This window comes from Chelonia mydas, chromosome 6, assembly GCF_015237465.2.
Source record: "Chelonia mydas isolate rCheMyd1 chromosome 6, rCheMyd1.pri.v2, whole genome shotgun sequence".
In the NCBI taxonomy this organism is placed as follows: Eukaryota; Metazoa; Chordata; order Testudines; family Cheloniidae; genus Chelonia; species Chelonia mydas.
This window is the reverse complement of record NC_051246.2, coordinates 21,342,140-21,366,516: the sequence shown is the minus strand read 5'-3', so window position 1 is coordinate 21,366,516 and position 24,377 is coordinate 21,342,140. Positions and strand designations below refer to the sequence as shown.

Genomic DNA, 24,377 nt, shown 5'->3' with positions numbered 1-24,377 from the left:
CATTTGAGCCTGGTGCAGCCTGCTAGGAGGGGGAGTGGTGAAAGCCTCATTGTTTGAGTTATTAAAAGTGGCTTGGCCAGAGCCCTGGAGAAGACATCTCAGGGGATGACTCCATGTTTGCCTCCAGGGCAGTGGGATTTGTTCCTCACCCTCATCTGATTTCTAGGATTGATCAGTCCCCAGAATCTTGGGCAGCTGAAGCACTACAGCTGAGCTTGGCCTAGGTTAAATGAGGAATGAGAGGTCTGGGCAGGAAACCCATGGGGAAAAGAAACTCCTTTTGGGGACACTCCTGCATTGAATTCAGTGTCTGTGTGGCTGAAATCCACGTGGCTGTACGGTAAAAGGAGGAGAGGGGGTCCTCAGCCCTGCCCTGCAGCAGCAGCAGGACGACGCAAAACCTGGTCTGCTTTAGTTTGCTCTCCCTCCACCTCTAGGCAGGCTGGGTGTGCGCTCAGCCCCTTTGGGGGAGTAGCAACACTTTCTCCTGCAGGCTCTAGGTAGATTCTGGCTCCACAGTGTTTGCACAGCAAGCAAAGCTAGCAGGTTTTGATGTTTACATACCAGCAGGTACCCAGCCCTGCCTCGGAAACCTGCCCCAGCTAGTGCTGCTTTGGAAGTGTGGTGGGGGTTTTACTACAGAGGGAGACAAGGCAGAGGGCTTGAAGGTCAGCTAGAAGATATGGGTCTGACAAAACTTCCATAGAATAAACCTGGCCGTGCTAGAGACTGGGTTAGTAATGGCATTAAGAGCTATTGTGTAACATCCTGTGTCTTGGAGAAGTCAGTAGGTCTAGGATTAGAAGCATCCCATTAGCAATTTTACTTGCAGAGCCTTTATCTGCCAGCCATGCCCTTGATTCCTTCTCATGGCACCTGCCTGATCACCTGCCAGGTGAAGATTTGTTCTCCACTCTCTGCGGTGCTGATGTCAGCCAGTCCACGCTTATTCCAGGGAGGAATTAAGTCCCTGGATGGGAACTCAGGAGAGGTAGGCTCTGTTCCCTGTTCTGCCACAGGCTTCCTGCATGAACTTGGGCAAGTCACTTAGTGCCTGAGGCTCAGTTTCCCCATCTGTAAAATGGGGATAATAACCCTTCCTTTGTCCGGCTTATCTGTTAGGAATCTATGCTCTCTGCGGCGGGTCTGTCTCTTCCTGTATGTATAGCACCTAACACAGTCTTGCTTGGGACCTCTAGGTACTACTATAATACAACACAAATAATACAGGACTAGTTATAATACAAATAACTAGTTTCTTTCAGCCGGCCCAGCAGATATTTGTCATTTCTGCAGTATGCCTGGTAGTGGGGAACATTGATTGCCTACCCCTCCTCCACAGTGTGTGTAGAGCATGCTACTAACTGTGCAAGCTGTTACATTTTAACCCAGTGTATTTCATTTCTAACTTATTCCTGTGTCATTCCCACCAGCCTTGGATCTGTCCTGCCAGGACCTCGACCGCTTTTATGATCACAATGTGTAGAGGCAGCAGGAGCCTGGTAATCATTTGTTCTGTCCACTGGACGAGCTGAGCCTCTAGCTCCTCCGGTCCAGCTCAGACTTTAACCTCCTGTGGAGCAAAGACTGCAACCTGCTGCAGCCCTCCGCACAGAGCCACCTGCGCAGCACGCTGCACGCCACCTTCCAGTGTCTGCAGGCTGCCGGGAACTATACCTGCACACTCTACCTGAACGGCCACAGAAACGCCTCCTGCACCATCCGGCTGACCATGGAAGGTAGGGCTGGGGGAAGTCACCCACAAATATAGCTGCAGAGCCAAGATTAAATACCTGGCTTGAAACACTGATGCCTCCTGCTGGCTGTTGCAGGGAGTAATATTGCTGTGCTTCAGAAGAGGCCGCTTGACTGCTTATGTTACTTCTGGCTTGTTAGACACACACACAGAGCGTCCTATTCTGCGCCTCTGACGCTCAGCAAGCAAACCTCCATGAGTGTAGGAGGGGGGAATTGCAGGAATAAGTGCCCTTGCATAGGTAGCTTTGCTTTGACAGGAAATATTAAAACAATACTTATAGTGTAATATAATCCACCTCCCCCAGTAAATACTCACCCATTTCTGAGCATCTGTTCACTGAATTTAAAAAGAAACCAGGGCAGCAGCAGGGACCAAAATAAATCCTAAATGGAGGCGATAAAGAGCAAGTATACACAGTCCCCTGACTACTCACTAGTATGGAAACATAACTGAGGAGGAAGCAAAGGCTGCGAGCCTCACGAGCTGTGCTTTGACAGAATGAAATAGCGAATGAGCAACACAGGAGAGGGGGACAGGGGAGTAAAGTGGTTTGCAACATAGATTTGACGAGGTGGAGAGGTACAGGGAAGCCATTACAGATGGTGCAAAGTGCAGAGGAAAAGGCTCTTGCACCAGCTGTAAAGGGTCAAACGCCTCAATTCCCATTGAAATATTACTCTTGACTGCAGTGGGAGTTGAGTCAGGCATGGAGAGGAGGCTGCTGCTTCGAAGAGGAAAAGCAGCAGCCATGAGGAGATAGGGCATGATGCTGCCCGCCCACTGCTCAACTCCCAAGACATTGCCTCTTTTAGAGGGCAAGTAGCTCTTTGCCATGGTCTGCACTAATCCTTAGAGCTGGAGAGGAAATGGCAAAAAGGGGTGCAAATGTGAGTGAAAGTCACTTGCTCTGTATGTATCGTTGTCATTTCAGAAGTGACACATTTTAACCAACTTTCACTAACAAAAGGTGTAACACACTGCACATGTGCACAACACAGCCTAGACACCTTAGTTGTCTGTGGAGAAACCTTCAACACAATTCCCTACGCCTTGTGCTATAGGAGGCATTTTGTTAGCAAGTAGGAGGCTGTTATAGTCATTGGGAACCAGGTGCTGGGGGGGAAAAACATGGCCACACACCCTACACCAGTGTGTTACAAACAGACTGTATGGCTGGGCAGTTGGGGCATTTTGCATGTCTGTATTATCGGCAGTGTGGATCTGCTACTCATTTTACTAACCATGTGACCAATTTCTTCATTGCGGGTGCAGAACTGACTGACTTTAGAGAGTGCTGTCAGAGGCACAAAGGAAGACAGGAGAAAACAGATGTTGTTCTACTATAAAGGAAAGGATTTAATATTAGGTGTAAACTGAAGAGATGTGAGACTTATTTTTAAATGGATGCTGTCCCTTTAAAGAGTCTCTCTCTCAGCATTTCCTTCCCCTCCCGTGTAGATCTGTGCAGTGTGCCTCCAGAAGTCCTCTTCCCATCCAGCAACCAGACTTTGGAGCCTGCCTTGGGAAGCCAGATAACACTGAACTGTACTGTGCAGCTGCCCTTTCAGCAGCACTGCAACCCCGTCCTGCAATGGATGAAAGATGGCCACTGGCTAGGCAAAGAGAGCAGCCAATACACCAGCGAGGAAAAAGACTGGTAAGGAGTCTGACCTGTCTATAAATAGAAAGAGGCACTGAGGTGGCTACTGACAGGCAGGGCAAATTGCTTCAATCATTGCTTAAAATAGCATTCATGCATCCAGTGAGCCACCGTTCAGTGGGAGTTCTGGACCCACAATCAATAACAGAGTCTCCACTGAGCAGTTTCCTACTGATAAGGTCAACTTCACATGAGTCCTGGACCCCAGGGTATCATTGCTCAAACCTCGAGCAAGACATCCTCTTAGCCAAAGTGCCGATCCAAGCCACGTCCCTTTCTAGCCCTGGCTTCCCCACACAGCTCTGCTAGTGCACCTCAGACCTTATCTGCAGCACCTCTGTTCTTCTAGGCCCACCCACAGCTCTGCCAGGGCACTTGAGTCCTGACCTAGAACACCCCGTTAGTCTTGTCCACAGCTCAGACAATGCACCTGAGGGCAAGTCTACACCACAGCGCTACATCGGCACAGCTGCAGCACATCTGGCGAAGACGCACTATGCCGACGGGAGAGCACTCTTCTGTCTGCATAATTACTCTTCCTTGGCGAGAAGCGGAAGTGCTGGTGTGGACAGTGCAAAACTTGCATTGCTTGGGGTGGGAGGGGGGGCAGAGCTATTTCACACCCCTGAGTTGATCAGTCTTGATCTGCAGCACCCTTGCTATTCCAGTCCTGGCCTTCCCTCTACGTCTGAGGGCACTTCAGTCCTGACTCACACTTCCCATCTTGGGCCTCTTGAGGAAATATGCCGGTGATGTCAGCTTTTTAGGTGGAGGTTGGGTACAACTGAGAAGTGGCCAAGATCACCCAACATCTATTAATTTGTGACTGACACAAGATTTGAACTCATGTCTCTGGAGTACAAGCACACTGTTCTATTTATCCTCTTTCTCTAAGGTATGTTCTAAAAATTGTAATTCCATAGACACAGATAAACAGTGAAGCACAGTGTAGAAAAAAAACAAACCAAGCCCCACAAAGCATGTAGGCCAGCTGATGTTTCTGCCCATTTTATATTATGGCTCAGTGAATTAAACACAAGACTCTCTGCAGCACAAAGTGTGGGGTCCGAGGGCTGCTACATGCTCTGGCTCAGATTCTGATGTCAGTGCCACCAGAATAAAGCCACTGTGATCGGCGAAGCTCCACTGAGTAGGACACTAGAGTCACTGGGAGCAGAATCTGGCCCTGTGTATTTTTCCCTCAGTTACAGAGGCACATCTACTAGCTAACTTTTTGCTGCTCCACTGTGAAAGCCATAGAGCTTTCAACAGCTCCCAACAGGTCTCCTTACTTAACAGTAGTTAGCCTGAGCTTTGTGGTGTTTCACTTGCGAAAACTCTTTTCTACCGGAGCATGTTCCCTGCTCCCAGAGGGGCATACTGGTTTGAGAGAGCTAAAGACACAAGGCTAGTAGCACGTTGAACCCTGGGCCACTTCTACACTGCAGCCAAATACATTATCCCTGTTGCCAGCAGGAGTTGCAGCTATGAGGGGTGTGATGATGGCCAAGCATGAATGGAAAGTAGGGCCAGCAGCTTAACCCATCTTAGGCAAGTCATCTGAAGTTCTTCCTTGTTGGAGGTTATTGTTAGCGGGGAGGGGGTGTGCGCGCGCACACACACACACACACTTATCCATCTCCTTTGTTGGCCAGGCAATGGGAAGTCCAGCAAAGCAATTCCTACCTTTTTGAAGGCTTTCCTGCCACTGAAAGTTAGATTCGAATTATAGATTTAGGATGACTATTAGGATGCTGACTTTAGGATGCTATTTTTGAAAATCTTGGCTTTGGTCTCTAAGTGCAAGGTGGATTCCTGCTGAACTGGACCCTGGCTAATGATTTATTGTGTAAAGGAACAAAAGGCTCACTCTAAAGTAAAGACATTCAAGAAGATCACAGAATCCTATCAGAGCTTAGAGGTGGACAGCACTATCCTTCTATCCAGTCCTTCTCCCTTTCCAGGCTGGATTGTTCCCTACAGTATAGCAGAATGACAAAACCAAGTTCCTGTAGGCTACGTGTAGAACTCTAACTGGAAGCTCCTTCTTGTTCTCTTCAGTCTCCTAGTTAAAATAGGAAACCATTTCCATGAAAGTGTACCCTGTAGCACTGCACTGATGCTAGCCTCTTTTGTCCCTCAGGATCGGTGATAACGGAACAGAGAAGTTCATGTCCAGCCTTCTGGGGGTGAACGTGACAAGCGACGAGGACTACGGCGTGTTTGCCTGCTGGGTTAGGAATACCACAGCCACTTTCACACTACAGAGATCAGGTAGCTCTTTGGGCATTTACAGCACGCTGATAATGGTGCAAGGAAGGGGTTACTATACCATTTGCGGTGGTGTCTATTGGATAAGGCCTTTCAACAAGGTTTGCCAGTCTATGGCGGCTCTCCTGGTGGAAAGAGAATGCTACAGGTATTTTCAAGATGAGTTGGGAGTAACTTGAATATCCTGACTAACACTTTCACAGTAACTAGCCCTAATATTGCAGACTGAGTGGGAGATGCTGAGTGCCTCACAGGCTGTCCAGAGTAAAAAATGCCCCCCATAAAAATAAATTCCAATGGAATCTAGAGAGATCTTGACCTCAGACACACAGTGGACCTCAGTGGACCTCAGACACACATAATTAGGGCTCCAGATTTGTCACAGTGGGAAGAACCTCTTGGATACTGTGATTTTCCTGTTTGTCTCGGATTTCTCTTTCTGTCCGTGATTTTAATAAACTCACCCTGCAGCGGTAGCTGCTGCGGCTGGGCCCTGCTCCACATCCTGGACATTGCAACCTGGCACATAGGGTCACAGTACTGCCCAGGTTTGGCCCGGCTGCCCCTCCATCATGCCAGGGGGCATCCAGATCACATCTGATTGAGTGGCATTGTAACTTGACAGGAGCGAGGGGGTCACAGAGCCCAGAGCCAGGCCCAGCTCTGAAGGACATGAGCCGCTGTTGTAGGGTTAGTGTGGCTGGCTCACGCTCCAGCTCCCCCCTCATTTGTTGCAGCATTTTTTACCCAAGTCACAAGCCCCATGACTTTTACTAAATTTACCATGCCTGCTCCATGATTTTTTATTTAAAATCTGTTACGACAAGTCTGCAGCCCTAATCAGAGTCCATGAACCCACTGTTGTGTCGCACTCACACCATACCTGTTAAACAGGGAAGGACGGCCCTGGGATTGCTGCAGGGCTGAGGCTGACTAGTCCTCGGGCAGCCCGGCTGTAGAGTGAAGAGGATGTTGTCTTGGCAGTAATGAAATAACCAGAGCATGAAGTCAGTTTAGCAGTGAGACTTTCATGGTGGGCTTGTCAAGACTGCCTTGGATCTCTGCTCTGTGAGCAAGAGGATACTTTGGAACCCCCCTTCTGGAGCAGTCCTGCTTGCCATGCTGCATACACTGAGTAGTAACACAGCCACTGTGTGTGTGGAATTGCCCAGCCAGGACACTGAGTGGCAGGACCTACTTTGATTAGCTCTTGGGTTTAAAGGAACATGCAGTGCGCGTTAACCCTTTCAGGGACCTGCTGCGGCAAGTCCTGAACTTACTGCCAAATTTTCTCAGCTGTTGCTCTTTTGAAAGTAAACCCTCCAGCAATGAGACACTATTGGCATGGGGTGGGGGGGGGGAAGCAAAGGGGCCTTTATTATGTAAAGATGCTCTCTTTCAATATGCTGACAGAATATGGTGCCATATGATGGCACTGTAACCTGAAGCCCTGGAGATGGGGCTGCCTCCAGGAGGCTAGTCTCTTAGGTCAAGACTTCTTTGTTTTAAAGAACCGTGAGAAGGAGTTGATGATGGGGAATCTCTGGATTCAGCCCAACTGAACATAGTCTCTCCAGATTTGTGGTGCGTGCATGCGTGCAGGCATGGATGCCCTAGTCAAGGGATTCATTAGTCCCATTCTGAAGGAGGAGAATTCAACTCTGACACTGTGGCTGACTGTAGCCAGGAAGCACCAAATATCCTGGACCCCAAACCCTCTCATCTGTTTCTAGGCTGCTGTCACAGTATTTGGGGGCCCCTTTAGATCACGGAGCCTGTATCACTGATCTGTGTGATCCTTCTTTAAGCTGAGGCAGCTGAGCCACTCTTCACGCTGGTGGCTAGAGCTGTAAAAAACCCTTTAGATGAGAGTCCATCCCATGTACGTGCAGGGCAGCATCCACAGGCAGACGCTGCAACTGTTTTACTAGATTGTAATCTGACAACACGTGGTTTTAGCTAAGAGCTTTGAGGCCAGTAACCTCTGTTCAGTTCTTCCCTCTGCAGACCATAACCTACCCCAAACTCCTCATTCACCAAGGTATAAATTCCTTTAGTTCAAATGCTAAATGTACTGAAAATGCCCTTCCCTGTAATTGCAGAAGCTGCTGGACATGTGAGTGCAGTGCTGGCAGCCCTCCTCGTCCTGGGGCTGCTGCTGCTCATGGCTGTGATCTATGTGAAGTGCCGCTTGAATATGCTGCTCTGGTACAGGAACCGTTATGGGGAGCTGGAGATCAATGGTAACCCTTAGGACTTTTGTGAATCTGGCTTTCAGTGCCATTTGCATTTTGGGTTTGAGGGAGACGGGGAAAGACTCAATGATCCAGACATTCCGGGATTCTGTTGCTTCTCTAAAGGCTTCATGAGAAAAGGATTGGAAAGCAGACGTGAACTAGAATTGCCCCAGACCCAGGGGATTTTCCAGCCTCCACTTGTCCACAGGGTGACTCCCACCCAAGGGCCAGCCTGCCTCCTCCTAGCTTGCCCAGAGTGCTCCATATAGCAGAGACTTTTTTTTTTAAGATAATCCCTAATGTGTCTGGATTGTGACTCCTTCTTCCTCTAATAGAGTCTCTCTCCTCTTGGTTCAGTACGTTGTGAACGGAGGCTACTCCATATGTCGAGTTAAGGTTGAAGCTAGCTTCCTCTTAAAAGCATAATTTGTCAATCCACTCCACCAAAGCCAAACCAATCAACTTGAAAATTCCTATACCACATCTCATCTGGAGGCTCAGTTCTTCAAAAAAGTTTTCAGCAAATCACTCAGGGAGTTTCAGGAATGACATTCTTCTTCGAGTGCTTGTTCACGTCGATTCCAGTCAGGTGTGCGCATGCTGCATGCACAGTCATTGTAAACTTTTTCCCCTTAGCAGCTCCCATTGGGTCGGCTAGGGAGCCCCATGGAATGGTGCCCTCATGGTGCTCAATATATAACCCTGCTGACCTGACCCCACTTCAGTTCCTTCTTACTGTCTGTGGCAGCATTGGAAGTGCGTTTCGCTTTCTTGCAGGTGTTCCCTTAGCCTATTACTTAGTCCTACCCAGTTTCTTGTTTTAGTAGTTAGTATAGAAATTGGAGAGTGGGATCAGCACCCAAGGCTAAGGAGGCCAAATGTATGGACGTCTTTGGCAGGAAAGTATATGCTGCGGGGGGCCTACAGCTGAGGATAGCCAACCAGCAGGCTATCCTCAGCAGGTATAACTTTAACTCTTGGGACTCTATGTCCAGGTACAGAGAGTTGCTCCCCGCAGAGTCAAAAGCGGATTTCTCAGCTCTGGTTGAAGAGGGGAAGGGAGCGGCCAGGACATCCCTACAGGCCTCCCTTGACTTGGCAGACTTGATGGCATGTACCATCTCCTCTGGGGTGGTCATGAGGAGAACCACATGGCTCCAAGCTTCTGGGCTTTCCCCGGAAGTTCAACAGACCCTGCAGGACCTTCCCTTTGAGGGTGCAGGGCTGTTTTCAGACCAGACAGACCCAAGGCTTCACAGCCTAAAAGACTCGAGGGCAACGATGAAATCTCTGGGGATGCACACGCCTGCTACCCAGAGAAAGCCTTTCAAGCCTCAACCTCAGCGGCAACAGAGGCAACACCAGCCCCGCCCGAGGCAGGATACATACCACCGTAGGGGCAGGAACAATAGGCGTAGACCTTCTAACCCTCCCTCAGGCCAGGGGCAGGGCTTGACCAAGCCATTGTCGGGATCCAAACAAGGGTTTTGAAGGGACACCTGAGGACAGCGCACCCGCCCCTATCCCGGATCCTTCCCCCACTTTCTGAACTGTCTGTCCCACTTCTACCATGCGTGATCCCATATAGCATTGGACCGCTGGGTTCTTTGCATGGTAGAAGTGGGATATTCGCTCTAATTCTGCTCCTCCCCATCCCTCCCACCCCCTTCCCCGTCCCTCTTCAGGGACCCTTCTCACGAACAACTCCTTAGCTAGGAGGTGCAATCGCTCCTCACCATAGGGACAGTGGAGGAGGTTCCTCAAGAGCTAAAGGACAAGGGATTCTACTCTCACTATTTCCTAATCCCCAAGGCAAAGGGGGGGTCTCAGACCCATCTTAGACCCACGAGGACTCAACCAGTTCATGGTACAGTTGAAGTTCTGAATGGTCTCCCTGAGCACGATTATCACTTCCCTGGATCCAGGGGAATGGTACACCACCCTCGACATGAAAGACACGTACTTTCATATAGCCATTTGGCTGGCCCACAGATGTTTCCTGAGGTTTGTTGTTGACCGCATACACTATCAGTTCACGGTGCTCCTATTCGGTTTATCGACAGCCTTTCAGGTGTTCACCAAGTGCATGTTGGTGGTCGCAGCTTTTCTCTGCAAGAGATAGATACAGATGTATCCCTACTTTGACGACTGGCTTCTGCGGGGGCGCTCCAGGGAGCAGGTGGAGTCCTAGGTCTGGTTAGTCAGAGAGACCTTCCAGAGACTAGGTCTCCTCCTCAACGTGGACAAGTCAACGCTGTCACCGACCCAATGAATAGAATTCATTTGGGGCATTGCTGGACTCGGTTCAGGCAAGAGCCATACTACCAGAGTCCAGATTTCAGGGGCTGACAGGCATCATTCAGACTCTCAGGCGATACCTCACCACAACCGCGAGGACATGCCTCAGTCTCCTGGGGACACATGGCGGCATGCACCTATGTGGTCAGGCATGCCAGGCTGAGGCTCAGACCACTCCAGGTGTGGCTCGCCTCAGCTTATCACCCAGGTTGAGACAATTTGGATTCAGTAGTAATGGTGCCAGAGTGAGTCTTAGATGTCCTATGCTGGTGGCTGGACCCTCGCATGGGACTCCTTCGCAGACCATTCAGCACCCCTCAACTGTCCATGACCTTAGTAACGGGTTGGGAGACCCAGCTAGGAGACCTACAGACTCAGGGCAGGTGGTCGCAGTCCAAGATCCCACTCCACATCATTATAAAGGATCTCAGAGCAGTGAGACTAGCCTGCCAGACCTTTCATACCAGAATACAGGGTCAATGCATGGCAGTGCTGACTGACACCACCGCCATGTTTTACATAAACAAGCAGGGCGGGAGGTTGTCCAGCTGTGGGATTTTGGTATAGCCCACTCCATTCACGGAATGCATGGAATCGGTGAGGGAGGTGCTGCTGGAGGTGTCCTATCTCCCTGGAGTACGGAACGAGCTTGCAGACCACCTCAGCAGGTTGTTTCGCAACCATGAGTGGTCCATCTGGCCAGATGTCATACATTCCATCTTCCAAAGGTGCAGGTTTCCCCAGGTACACTTATTCGCCACCAGGAGCAACAGGAAGTGTCCAACATTTTGCTCTTTCCAAAAGCACAGTCCGGGCTTTATCTCGGACGCGTTCACATTACCTTGGGGGACCATCTAATGTATGCTTTCCCGCCGATACCACTCGTCCACAAGGTACTGCTCAAGATCTGCAGAGACAAGGCGGAGGTAATTCTGCTGACTCCGGTGTGGCCATGCCAACATTGGTACACCACACTCCTGGAGCGGTCAGTGAACATCCCAATCACACTGCCGCCCCCAATCTGATCACACCAGACCACGGTCGCCTCCTTCACCCGGACCTCCAGTCCTTCCATCTTGTGGCTCAGAAGCTTCATAGTTAAACCCAATGGAGCTCCAATGCACAGAATTGGTGAGGGAGGTGCTTCTTGGTAGCAGGAAACTTTCCACGAGGGCCACTTACCTATCTAAGTGGAAAAGGTTCTCATGCTGGTGTGAGCGCAGTCGCCTACCTCCACTTCGGGCATGTATACCATTCATCCTGGAGCATCTACTGCATCTGAAGCAGCAAGGTTTGGCCGGATCATCCATCAGAGTACATCTTGCGGCCATCTTGGCGTTCCATCCAGGAGAGTTGGGGCGCTTGGTATTTGCCAACCTTATGGTGGGCCATTTCCTGAAAGGCATGGAAAGGCTATGTCCACAGTCCCGACCACTGGTACCTGCTTGGGATCTCACTCTGGTCCTCACTAGGCTAATGGGGCCCCATTCAAACCACTGGCTACATGCTCCCTTCTGTATCTCTCGTGGAAGGTGGCATTCCTAGTTGCTATCACATCAGCCAGGAGGGTGTCAGAGTTAAAAGCGTTGGCCTCCAACCCCCGCTACACAGTCTTCCATAAGGACAAAGTACAACTCAGGCTGCATCCGGCCTTCCTGCCCAAGGTGGTATCCCAATTCCACATTGGCCAAGACATTTTTCTACCAGTCTTCTATCCCAAGCCACATGCTACTGCACAGGAGCAGAGGCTTCACTCGCTAGCTATACGGAGAGCGCTAGCATTCTAGATTGGGCGCACAAAGCCTTTCAGGAAGTCAAATCAGCTGTTTGCAGCAGTGGCAGACTGAATGAAGGGGCCTCCGGTCTCCTCACAATGCATTTCTTCCTGGATCAGGGACTGCATCCGTACCTGCTACGACCTCGCCAAGGTCCCAGCCCGCGCTATTACAGCCCACTCAACACGAGCTCAAGCCTCGTCTGCCACGTTCCTGGCCCAGCTGCCCATCCAGGAGATCTGCAGAGCGGCAACCTGGTCCTCGGTGCACACGTTTACCACCCACTATGCCATCACCCAGCATGCTAGAGAGGATGCAGGGTGGTTCTCCAATCAATGATTCCTTAACTCTGAGTCGTCGCCCCCCCGGGGAGAGCTTGGGAGTCACCTGATTGGAATCGACGTGAACAAACACTCGAAGAAGAAAAGACGGTTACTCACCTTCTTGTAACTGTTGTTCTTCGAGATGTGTTGTTCACTTCCATTCCAATAGCCACCCTCCTTCCCCTCTGTCGGAATAGCCGGCAAGAAGGGACTAAAGGGGGGTCGGGTTGGCAGGGCCCTATATTGAATGCCATGAGGGCGCCACTCCAGGAGGCTCCCTAGCTGACCCGAGGGGAGCTGCTGAGGGAAAAAGTTTCTGACAACCATGCATGCGACGCACGCACACCTGATTGGAATGGACATGAACAACACATCTGGAAGAACAACAGTTACAAGAAGTTGGGTAACTGTCTTTTTTCCCCTGTGATTTCTTTAAAAAGATACACGTGTGAACTTAAGATGCTATGTTCCTAAAAAGATACAATGGCATTCACTTTACAGAGTTTCTGTATTCTTATGAAAACCGGTACCATTTCTTTAACTCTTATGAAAGACACTTTTCACTGTTAGGCCTTGTCTACACACATCTGCACCAGTTTATGTAAACCAGTTCAAACACTTCTGTAGATACTTACTTCAGTTTAAAAATGGCTGTTCTAGCACATCCTTACCTGAGTGCCCCCTTCGAGCATTGTGCAGTGCAGCCTCAGTTTCCCAGCGGTTCTTCCACTGCTCCGCCCAGCCTCCAGCACTTTCTGGGGGCAAAGACTTAGCCCTCTGGCTAGGTTACTTGCAGTTCTACCCCTTCCAGGGCACTCAAAATCCAAAATAAGCCTAAAGCAATATAAAATTAACCTCTTCTCCGTTCCAGGAGATCTGCTAGACATCAGTCTTCCCCAGTCTCTGGCCTTAGCCAGCCTTCTCTCCCACAGTGAGAGCCTAGCATCTGGGCTCTCTGTCTGCTCCCCCAAGGGCCCAGGCCTCTTCCTGTTAAACCCCTCCCTGGAAGCCTGCTTCCTGCTCCAGGTGTCTCCAGTTGGGCTGATTTAGCCTTTCATAGCCAATTTACCCTCTTCCTGTCTTGCATACCCCATTATAGGTCCAGTTGTGATTTAGATTGAATCTGTTCCCATTCAACTTTTGCTCCAGTTGAACTAAATTGGTTTAAGTAACACCTTAAGTTAAATCAGTGCAACCCATCTTGAAGACAAGACCTTTAGGATTATTGTCAAAGTGAAGCTGGTAAGTGATTCTGTAGCAGAAGGTATTACACAGGTTAGAAATCCTAGGAATTCCACTCTACAGAAACACCTAAACATTGGAAAGTTGGCAAATACATAAGTCACCTAGACATCCTTAACTCTTCCCCATTGTGCCATCAGCACACAGATAATCTTTGCAGTCCGTCACAAAAGTTCAGTATGATTTTTTTTGCAGTCATTAATGAGATGTCCCTGAGTAATGGACGGATAAAGTGTTCTCCAGGTTTCTGGTTGTTGGCGTGGTGGGGCAGAGTTAAGATTGTTTGGGTGAACTTAATTCTTTATTATCCACTGTCTTGGCTAAATTTTTATTTGGGACTTTTTGTTGTCATTTCTTTAAAATTGCAATACTCTTAAGGATTTTTCGCTCAAAATATATCATGGATTCTTTCAACATTAACTCAAATTATGGTTGTTTGCAAGGTTGCCATAGCCATATTTGGTCCCAGGATATGAGAGGTAGGTGAGATGATGTCTTTTATTGGACCATCTTCTGTTGGTGAAAGGTACAAGCTTGTACCTTCCACCAACAGAAGTTGGTCCATAAAAGATATTACCTCACTTACCTTGTCTCTCTAATTATGGTGTCTTTTTAGAATCTGGGAATACTAGGAGTATGTGCATGTGTATTTTATCTCCTATTTCTGCGTATTAAAAAATACATCAGTATAGAGATGGTGAGAACTGTTGAAGACAGATACTTGGGACCATTGCCAGGGTTGCTGTGGGATTTGTATTACTTGTATTACAGAGCACCCACCATCTGCTTGGCGCTCTTCAAAGCATCTACGAAGAGATAGTTCTTGTCCCAAAAAAAAACATGTGGTCTGCTAGCACAAACCAGTGGTAATAACAAGTATAGTCCTCTTTGGGGAAAGAATTTGGATGATGTCACCAGGACACTGGGATGTAAGATCAGGTCCCGCTCCAGTTCCTGCCTTGCTCCTCTCAGGAGGACAGGGACATTTTAAAGTCCACCCCTGCAGCTTTCTGGTCCATGTGGCTGGGATGTTGGGTTTCCTATATGGTGAGTTTTTCAGTGTCGTTAAAAATCCTGGAAGTAGCACCATCTAGTGACACAGCAATTCGTATGCAAGTTAACACAGGTGCCCTGCCCCAAAGAGATTCCAGCCTGAGGTGTCTTAGCAATGCTTTCCCCAGTTGGGAAGCTTATAGGAAACTGGCTGTCCGTGCTGACAAACTGAGCTCTGTATCTGCCACACTGTAATGTTAAATGTGTCTTTTGCCACCCCCATTCTCCCTTGCCCTGCTGGGCACTTTTCACAGATGGGAAGCTGTATGATGCGTATGTGTCTTATGCAAACTCCCCGGACGACAGGAAGTTTGTAAACTTCATTATGAAGCCGCAGCTGGAGAACCGTCACGGCTACAAGCTCTTCCTGGATGATAAGACCATCCTACCCAACTCAGGTATGGACCATCCCAGACGCTGCCAGGCCACAGGTTAGATGGGAGGCAAATGGACATACTCCCACTGCTGGGAAGTCAGCCTGGACCTTAGGTTAATGAACCTGCCCTTTAGGACCCAGGAAGCGTCACCCTGCATAGCAGATTTGCTCTCTGGTATGCCACTTCCCTTTGCTCTCCCACACACCTTGCTGTCAAAGATTACAAACACAAACTGATTCAGAATGCTGTGATGTCAATAGCCGAGTGTTTTAGAGATGGGAAAAGAGAGGCACTGAAAGGTCAAGTGTTCCCTCCAACGTCATATAACAATTCCGTGAGAGAGTTGGGGATGGAACCCAGGAGTCCTGACACTTGGTCCCCTGCTGTAATCACTGGGAAACACTTTCTTCAGATCCGGCAGTGTAACCTGAGTCTGGGAGAGGAGCACTTTACTCTCTAAGACAGGTTGTGTTATGAATTCAACTGTTTGAGAGACTGTGGGCCTCTTCGTGAGGACACCCTGTTGCCCTCAGTTTGGGTTCGGATGCTAAGGCAGGCCATTCCTGGAGGAGGAGGAGGAGGAGGAATAGTGAAGTGCTGGTGGCCCATTCTGGCTCTGCTTAGTCTTTGCCATGGCTGTGACTCTGAATCTCATTCCTATCCTACTCCCGTAGAGCCTTCAGCAGACCTGATTATGAACGTGAGCCGGTGCCGGCGCCTCATTGTGGTTCTCTCGTATGCATACCTGGAGCAAGACTGGTGCATCAACAACTTCAGGTAACTGGCTGGTCACTGAGCAGGGTTCTGGGCTGCTGCTTTGCTCTCCTAGAAGCACAGAGGTAGTTCTCACTAGATTGTCAGAATGACTGCATGGCAGACTGCACCCTGTTCTTCTCCCCCCTCTGCAATCCAGTCATGTTATTCCTCCTCTTCCTTCTCCACACTGCTGGGGTGCCCAGCAGTGGAGTCACTGAGAGCACAGGAGAGAGTCTCCCCGCTCTCAGTTCCTATGTCTGGTGCCACAGCAGCCTGTGGTGGCTGTGAGGAGCAACTGCAAGTAAGTCCTGCTCGGTGACCTAGAGCATGCTCAGTGCAGACAGAATCTTCAGAGTGTTTAGCAACCAAACTCTAACAAGTCTCTACTGAGCACGTGCAAACTGCAATTTTTCCCAGGCCAGGTTCGGGTGTATTTTCCTAGGAGCAGCAAAAGGCACATCCTGGGCACCATGGTGACCTCCTCCCAATCCCACCAAATTTCAAGTCTCTTGTTCCAAAGCCAGAGCTTCTGAATGAAACTATTGTAAGATTTTTTTTTTTAAAGAAAGGTGAAAAAAAAATTCTTCCCTAATCTTGTTCTCTGAAATGGTTCAACTTTTTAGCTCAAACTTTCTAAAACATTTGCTAGACATGTGACATGGAAAATTCCAGTCCAAACTGTGAAAGTTTGCCAAAGTTATAAGCAAATTAATGCAATCTTATCATAGACAGTATTGGGCAATCTTAACAAAAGGCATCTCTTCCAGCTCCACCTATAATGCGGTTACAAGCCCTAAAAACCTTGCCTCTATTGTCCTTACTCCAGCTTCCAAAGCAGTTAGCTCCCAAGCCAACGCTCACTGAAGTCAATGGGAGCCTTTCCATTGCTTTGCAGTTGGTCAGGGCAATGAAGAGATGGGTAAGCTGAACAGGCGTGATTCATTGCACTCCTAACTCCCTGAAATGGTTGCCTTGTATTGCAGGGACGGCCTGTTGAGGCTGTTGGAACTGTCCCAAAGACCCATCTTTGTCGCCTTTGAAAGCCAGTATCGGGAGATAGAGCATATGGCCATTAACGTGCTGAAGCAGCACAAGAATGCTCTGACCTTACTGCTCTGGCGGGCCAGCTCAATGGTAAGCTGTGAGTGGGGTGGGAGCGGAAGGCTCTGGTCAGTGAGGTTTCTCACAGTACTGATGAAAGGCTCTGGGTACCACTCTCCTTGACAAAGCAGCATTTCAAAATTTACAAGAAGCACTGACACGCAAACGTGGTTCTCTGTGGTGGAGGGCCTGAGACGTTCCCTCTGCTCACTGACCTCACAATGGTGTGTGCCAAGGCCACTCTGCTACTCCAGAGCTTGAAAAATAGAGCGAGATAGGCTGAGTGGGGTCTTCAGGATTTTCCCCGCTGAACTCTGCTGGGACACTTCACTGTCCTGCCCCTATACATCCCTCCTCTTGGCATCTGCTATGGTTACTCTAGCCCTTTGACTGGGAAGGCAAGCCAACTCCAATGAGTTGTCAGTTCCTGGCCACTGAGAGATGCTGCAGCCTCCTGTTCTGAAGGCAGTGAGCGCCACTTCAACCCTGCTGAGGTAACAGAGAAACCAGAGATTCTCCCAAACCCACACAGACTGTATCCTACTGCAAGGAGAGGTGCTGAACTGTCAGGCCAAGCCTATTGCTACCCAGGGCTAGTCTACGTTAGAAGCGCTACAGCGTTGCAGCTGCGCCGATGCAGCACATCTGGAGACGATGCTCTACGCTGACGGGCGAGAGCTCTCCTGTCGGTCTAATAAAACCACCTCCGTGAGAGGCAGTAGCTCTGTCAACAGAAGAAGCTCTCCCGACGACATAGCATTGTCCACGCCAGTGTAACTTACGTCGTTCAACAGGGTGGCTGTTCACACCCTGGGCGATCTAAGTTATACCGACTTAAGTGGTAGTGTGTACAAGCCCTTAGGCAGTCTTGCTGGAAGTGTCCTGCAATACCAGAATTAGAGCGCCATGGCCTTTGAACAGCCTGCACTGCAGCTCTCCCCAGCAGGCCTCTTGGCTGCTGCCCTGGGCTCCCTGCACTGCAGCTCTCCTTGAGAAGCCCTCTGGCCACTGACACATTACCCACATTAATTGCTGGCTGGGGTTTTTCACAAAGAACAGTAAATCCTGTAATCCACATAATCCTCCCTTGCCTGGAAGCTCAGAGGCAAAGGAGCATGGAGTTTCGTAGAAGTGCTGTAGCTCCAGGTAGTGACCCAGATGGCCACGTGGTGGCACCATAACCTGAGAGACGGCAATGGGCAGTAGATTAAGAGATGTCTCCGCATGCTACAATGCTGGGGAAGGATCATCATCTCCAAACAGACACAGAGGCTACGGGACAGATTTTCAGAAGAGCTTATCTCCCATTAAGAACAACGAGAGCTGCTGGGTGCTGAGGACTTTGAAACTCGGGCTGTAAATGACTTGCCCAGAGACACACATCAAATCAGTGGCAGAGCTGGAACAGAGCCCCAGTCTCCTGTCTGTGCGCAGGAATGACCACACTTACCCAGGCTGCCTTTGCAGATGTGGTAATGGGATGGAAAAGTTAGATACACAATTGTGCAGGAGATTGGATGTCTAACAGTGTAAAGAGTGAGGCCCACAGTGACAGTAGAGCATTTTTAAACCACTCCCTACAATTAATAATGTTCCCTCTTCAGTCATGTTATCGAAAGCTACATTCCCAGCGGTGCTACTCTTCAGAGATCAGCATGGACTCCCCTGGTGCCACTCACTTGGCTGTAGACTCCTCTCCAGTTCTCGGAGAGAGGTTGGGTGTACACTGTTAGCGTTTGGGCTCTCTCATTAGACTAGCCGTGTTCCCCTGTGTACCTGACACAGGATGACTCAGGATGGAGCCAACCATTTAAACCCTTTGGCTCATTACGTTCATGGGAACACACTGCCTTTCTCACATGGCTTTGACATGTGCATCCAAAGCCAAGTTTAATCTTTGGCTTTCACTACCAAGAGCAATTTAGGGCTGGCTTGTCCCTGGCCCTTGTGCGCCCCACTTATGGGACAGGAACAGCTAATCCCCGCATTTGGGGAAAATGCTGAAACTACTTTCTCTGCACTACTGGGGGCACAGCTTGAAGGTGTGGGGGCAAAGAGCGGTAGCACCATGTCCTCACCTACCTCTCCTACTTCCCCACTATGCATGCTCCCTGGAGCTCTGGGTGGATTTTGTCTCTAATTTCAGACCAGAAGTGCTCAGTTCACAAGTCAAATGTGAATTCTAACAGCCAACCCCAAACTCACACTGGGCTCTTTCCCTCCCTGCACCATCACTAGCAATAGGGGCCCTGCAGGCCTAACTCTGCCCTCAGTGCAACTGGTGTAACCCCCGTCTTCCTCTCCTCGGCTATGCCGGTGCAAGCCACGGAAGGCTAATGGGTTTGCACAGACGTAAGCAGGGAAGGCATCATGCAGAATCATTATTCCTGGTGACGATGCAGAAGAAGGAAAGACTCCACTGTCAAATCCCAGAGCCCAGGATCTGGCAGTTACAAGAGCCAGGACCTTGGCTTTGAACTCAGCGACACACACTGGAGCTGGAGCCCCGTTCTGTCCAAGGGAGACCTGCACTTTAACCCTCTCCAGAGCAGCGTGTTTGGGACTAGAAAGCTAGCTTGGAAAACTGGACAGAAGCTTTCTCTTGGGCCTAAAATGAAGTCCTGCTGCTTCTCACAGCTGTTTCTTTTTGAAACCCAAGCCTAGACCTGCAGCTTCTAGCCTCCATACAGTCTCAGCAGTTCTGCCAGGATCTCCACCCAGGTTCTGCTTGTTTTTCCTGATCCCAGCTTGGCGAGAGGCCATCTTCTGAATACAGCCTTTGCCAGAGAGAGCTCTGTTGCTGGGGCTTCAGACATGTGCAGGGACACGCCCTTGCTGACACTAGGGAGCTGTACTGCTGGAGCAGCCCTGCCAGAGTGAAGCAGCACTGAACAAATGCAAGGCCCCCTCCAGCTTCAAGAAGAAAGCATTGCACACGCCAGACGGCCAGTGTCCGAGACGGCAGGCCCCATCCACACTTGCCCCTGACTGAAGGGGTTTGGAAGCTTCTTGGAGCTGGATTGGTCAGATCTCAGGCACTTCTGTACAGCATTTACTCCTCCAGAATTGATCCTGGCACTGCAGATAAGGTAGCACCGAATCCTTCTTGGTTCCGATAATGTGCAGTTCCCAGTGAAGAGACAGGATTACACCGTTCCCCTGCTCTCTGTGGGACCCAGGAGTGTGGGGAATGCCCAGAAGGGGCAGAAGTTTGTGGGAGGAAGATGCTCTGGTGGATAGAACAGAGGACATCTAGTCAGGGGACCTGGGTTCTATTCCCTGCTCTCAGTTGCACCGCTGACCTGCTGGGTACCTTCTCTGGGGAAGGGACTTCCCCTCTGTGCCTCATTTCCCCTTCCACCCTTTGGCTGCCTTGTGTGTCTAGACTATGCTTGGTGGGGTAAGGACTGTCCCTTCCTGCAGCTACAGACAGGGCTAACACAATGGGGTCTTGGGCACGGCTGGGGCCTCTAGGCTTGACAGAATACAAATTTTAAAAAAGTTCCATTTTCCTCTGATTTTTTGGCTGAGTTTCCAGCTCCCACTGCCGAAAAAGAAGTTCTGTCTCCATAAACTTTTCAGGAGCCAGACCTGCTGCATGTGTCACAGCTCACATGCCCCAAGAATGTGCTCAGCAAGTAGGTGCTGAAACTTGTCCAGAGACGTGTCAGGGGTTGCGGGGCTTTGCACTCGGCGAAGGATATGGCTCGAACAGAGCTTGGAGGGGAATGTAACCAGGTTTCTCCCTCTTCCTTACAGACCCCGTCGTCAGATTTCTGGAAGGAGCTGTGCCTGGCTCTGCCACGGAAGGTGTCCTACCAGGGGATCATGGCGGACCCTCAGATCCAGCTCGAGGAGGACAAGGACCCCATGCTGATTCTCCACAGCAGCTACCTGGAGTACCGAGGAGACCCCCATCCTGAGGGAGACCTGGGTACCGTAACCATCTGTCTGTTTCTTATATGGCTCCCATTGCCATAGTTTCTGAGCCCCATTCTATAAAGGGGGTGTCACAACACGCTGGCTGGGCTGCAGCCACTTATTCCATGAACACCTAGTGTCTAGGAACCTGCACCCATAGGGCCAGACTTCCCTGGGGTATGTGCCCCTCCCGCTGGTGTTCCGCACATGGAGCTGGGCTCGAGTAGGAGCAAAGTTCACCCCTCAGAGCAGCATTTCCAACCTCACGTCTGAGGTTACAGCCAGGATTAGTGGGCTGAGCAATGACAAAGGGCCACTGATAGCCATCTCAACAGTTCCTCCTTCTCCATCTCTCTGCATCTGCCTGCTGGAGCCTTGCACTCTGACCTGCCCCCCATAGAGGTGGCTGTGAGTTTCCTTCCCATGCCCCCAGGGCTGTCCTTGCCATGGACTTTGGATTGGGTTTGATGTGCTCAAATCCTGATCGGCTACCCGTTTCTAACACAAGATATTCATGCCTGGGACTAACTAAATCACCCTGGACGGCCACCAACCCCAGCTCCTCCCCTTTACCCCCAACATGCACACGTGCCACCTACTCTTCTCTTTCGGCCTCTTGGGGAGAGCCCCGCAGTTTACTAGGGCTCTGAGAAACGCAGAGGAATTGGAGGCCCCATCCCTTTCCCTGTGCAGGCTGAAGCAGTCTAATACCCTCCAAGTCACCATGTCAAAGAGAGCACGGGCTAAAGAGAAGGGAAAGATTGTACCAGTGGCCATTCGCTTCCTTCCCAGGCCGAAAAGAGAGTGATGCTTGCTGGGCCTTGTCTCTTCCCAAGCCTCTGGAAGAGCTGCTGCTGGCTGGAGTAGTGGGAGGGAGGTACGCTTACCGGTATCTGCCCCAAAGGTCTTGGAGAGGCAGTCCAGGGTTTGTTAACACATGCTGAGTTGCCGGGAAATATATTTTAATTTTAGTCACAGGATTCAAGTAAGTCCTGTGCTTATAAAAGATTTACAAACAGCTGGCAACGCAGAGCTCAGCTTGTTTGCGCCCAGGGATTGTCTTGTTAGGAGGAGAGTGGAGAAATGATGGGCTTGGCACAGCTGGCTGGAGTTCAGACAGGAGCACTGCGGTTATTCTGCCAGGTGCTCTTTGCCGCCTGACAGCAAGTTGTCAGGCCTCAGGCACCCAAGTGTCAGGAACAGGAGTTACTGGTTGTGTGCTGCATCCCCACACAAGGCATGGAAAAGCTCCCCTTCTTCGGCTAGTGCAGCAGTGTGCTGGGATTCTGGGGCAGCCTTGTTCTCTAGCTTGGCAGGGCACTGGCAAGGAGATTGGGAAGACTGTGACCGGAAGATGTGGCAACAGCTCTTCACTAGGAGGAACAGTTAGTTCCTGGGTTTTTTAACTTCCTGTTCTTCGCCGTTGGCTGGTATGGATTGACCCTAGAATTGCTGTTCTGTGGTAGGAAAGCCCTGTAGTCTCTATCCAAAATCCCCGTTCCACCCTCAAAGCAAGCCAGAACTCCTGGGATTCCCACAGAGTAGGAGCGGCTGGGGGTCCTGTCCCCCATCCCCCACCGATCTGTACTCTCTCTCCATCCCAGCAGGTGTCCGTGGGTCCATTTTAAGGGGCCCTCCGCCCCCTCGAATGACTAGCCCTGACGGACCACCAGCATTAGCAGCTGGCATCATGGAAGAAGTGCAGCTGGAAGAGGGCCAGAGGAGCGAAATAGACATCTCTGACCTCGGCTCACGCAACTACGGAGCAAGGACAGACTTCTACTGCCTCGTGACAGAAGACGACCTCTGAGAGGGAGAGCAGAGACGGTGGGATTATTGCTCCCATGGGACTGGCCATCTTGATGTCCCTTTAGCAGGAAATGCTGCTCAGCTAGTTTCTTTAACCCAGAGGCCTGGGCAGGTCTTCAGCAATCCCATTCCGGGGTGTTCTCTATGGGGCAGTCAAGGCAGGGGAAAGGGCTGACTTTCTACCCACCCACTGAAGCCTTACAGTCCCATCTAAATGCTGGGGATCTTAGTTTTTGCAACTGTTCAGGACCAAGGGAAATCGTTAGGAACGAAGAATTCAGCCTGGAATGGGCTGAAAGAGACTGGGGGGGTGGTGAGGGAAAAGCCCAGGGAAAGCTGGTGCGCTGAGGTGGGCCATGGCATTGCAGATGGTGAGGGCTGTCTCTGTGATCGCTAGAACCATGAGGGGGGCATTGCAGTAACTGATGCCAAGGAGGTGCTGGATTTTGTTGTGGCCATTGGGTACCGAGATACTGCGTCATGTGGTACCTGGCAAGCACGGAGTTCCTGGCTGTCCCACGGCACTGGGTCTAGCGGTGACTGGGTTGGGGGGGACACCACCAGCAGGGCTAAGGATGGGGTCACCTTGAAAGGGGACTGGGATTTGTAATGAGAAATGTAGAGCCATAGGACAGCGTAGCACTGTTGCAGCAAATGCACATGGAGGCCTCAGCCAGCAGCTGGAGCTAGTGTGTGGATAAGAGGCCAGACAGCGCAAAGGTCTGATGGGAGTTGGGGGGACCTAACTCAGCCTCAGGACTGAAGGACAGTGACAGCCAGGGGCGTTAAAGCAGCTTGAGGGCAGACACCAGAAAAACCCAGGGGACTGAAAGCAGAGGCTGATCCTCCCCTGCTGCACGGTTGGTTACTCAGGGGTTCTTGTACCACCAGCACTTCAGCAGGGGCCATTTCCTGTGAAGGAGCAAGAGCAGGGACGTGTCGCTCTCTCCAGGAAGTGCCCTGTAACAGCATCGCTCACCGGCAGGCTTTACAGCGCTGCTCCTTAGGGACCGACAGGACGGCTTTGGAAAGGGTTTCGTTGATTCACAGAGCCGCTTTGCTCTTTCTTCTTTTTGAAATACAATTAAAATAACTGTTGTTTTAAGCTGCTCTTGGCCTTTTCCCTCCACCAGCAGTTTTAGGAGAGGATGGAAGTTGTGAGCTCTTTGTGTAAGGAGGGCTGGGATCTCACGTTCTTCCCTCTTTGGGCAGTGACATGCAGCCCCAGGGAGAGCTACTCCTAGGCCAAGGGCTTGTAGTAGCAGGAAACGGGGCAGAGCCTAGTGGGGACTCAGGACTGGAATAGCAGGGGGGCTGCAGGTCAGGACTGAGGTGTGTTGGCAAAGGCCTCTGACCTTGATTGCAAACTGCACAGCCCCGCTCCCTCCCACGGGGGGACGCTAGTATTTACCACAGCCCCGGCCCCAGACAGTACTTCTCCCCGGGTACCTGTTCTGAGACACGGAAGTGAGCAAGGGGCCAGTGTGGGACACAGAGACAGCACAGACAGTGGGGACTAGCAGGAGACGCCCCCCCTCCCCCCCATTCATTTTCAGTTAGGACATTAGCATTCACGAGCGCTGACCCTAGCTACGGTCCTATGGTCCCACACTACCCCCTGTGTTCTGACAATGACTGCTGCCACTGTCAAATCGGGTTAGAGACAGGTCAAGCCAGCCAAGAGATGGGGGGGCGGGCCTGGCTCCAGCTTCCAGAGGACTCTAGATCCTCAGAACTGCTCACTCCAGCTCCATCCTCCAAAGGGAAAGTTACAGCATAGACTTAAGACAAAGCA

General features: G+C 50.5%; 1 protein-coding gene across 3 annotated transcripts; it reads left to right on the top strand.

Annotated features, from left to right (window-relative positions):
* Nucleotides 1-1,611: 1,611 nt before the first annotated feature.
* Nucleotides 1,612-23,687, top strand: SIGIRR (single Ig and TIR domain containing). 3 transcript variants are annotated; one of them, XM_037899502.2, is made up of 9 exons: nt 1,612-1,739; nt 3,218-3,416; nt 5,563-5,693; nt 7,793-7,933; nt 14,873-15,016; nt 15,670-15,772; nt 16,735-16,885; nt 20,612-20,786; nt 22,381-23,687. In XM_037899502.2, the coding sequence occupies exons 1-9, from the start codon at nt 1,733-1,735 to the stop codon at nt 22,581-22,583; spliced, it is 1,254 nt and encodes a 417-aa protein (XP_037755430.1). In that variant the 5' UTR covers nt 1,612-1,732; the 3' UTR covers nt 22,584-23,687. The 3 variants fall into 3 exon arrangements, with proteins under 3 accessions (XP_037755430.1, XP_037755429.1, XP_043404962.1); XM_037899501.2 differs by having other exon boundaries at nt 22,378-23,687; XM_043549027.1 differs by lacking the exon at nt 3,218-3,416 and having other exon boundaries at nt 1,618-1,739; nt 22,378-23,687.
* Nucleotides 23,688-24,377: the final 690 nt, after the last annotated feature.

Excerpts from the sequence above, each read along its gene's own strand:
- SIGIRR (XM_037899501.2), top strand. Across the intron at positions 16,886-20,611 it reads TCTGGCGGGCCAGCTCAATG|ACCCCGTCGTCAGATTTCTG; the intron begins GTAAGCTGTGAG and ends TCTTCCTTACAG. Across the intron at positions 20,787-22,377 it reads CCATCCTGAGGGAGACCTGG|CAGGTGTCCGTGGGTCCATT; the intron begins GTACCGTAACCA and ends TCTCCATCCCAG.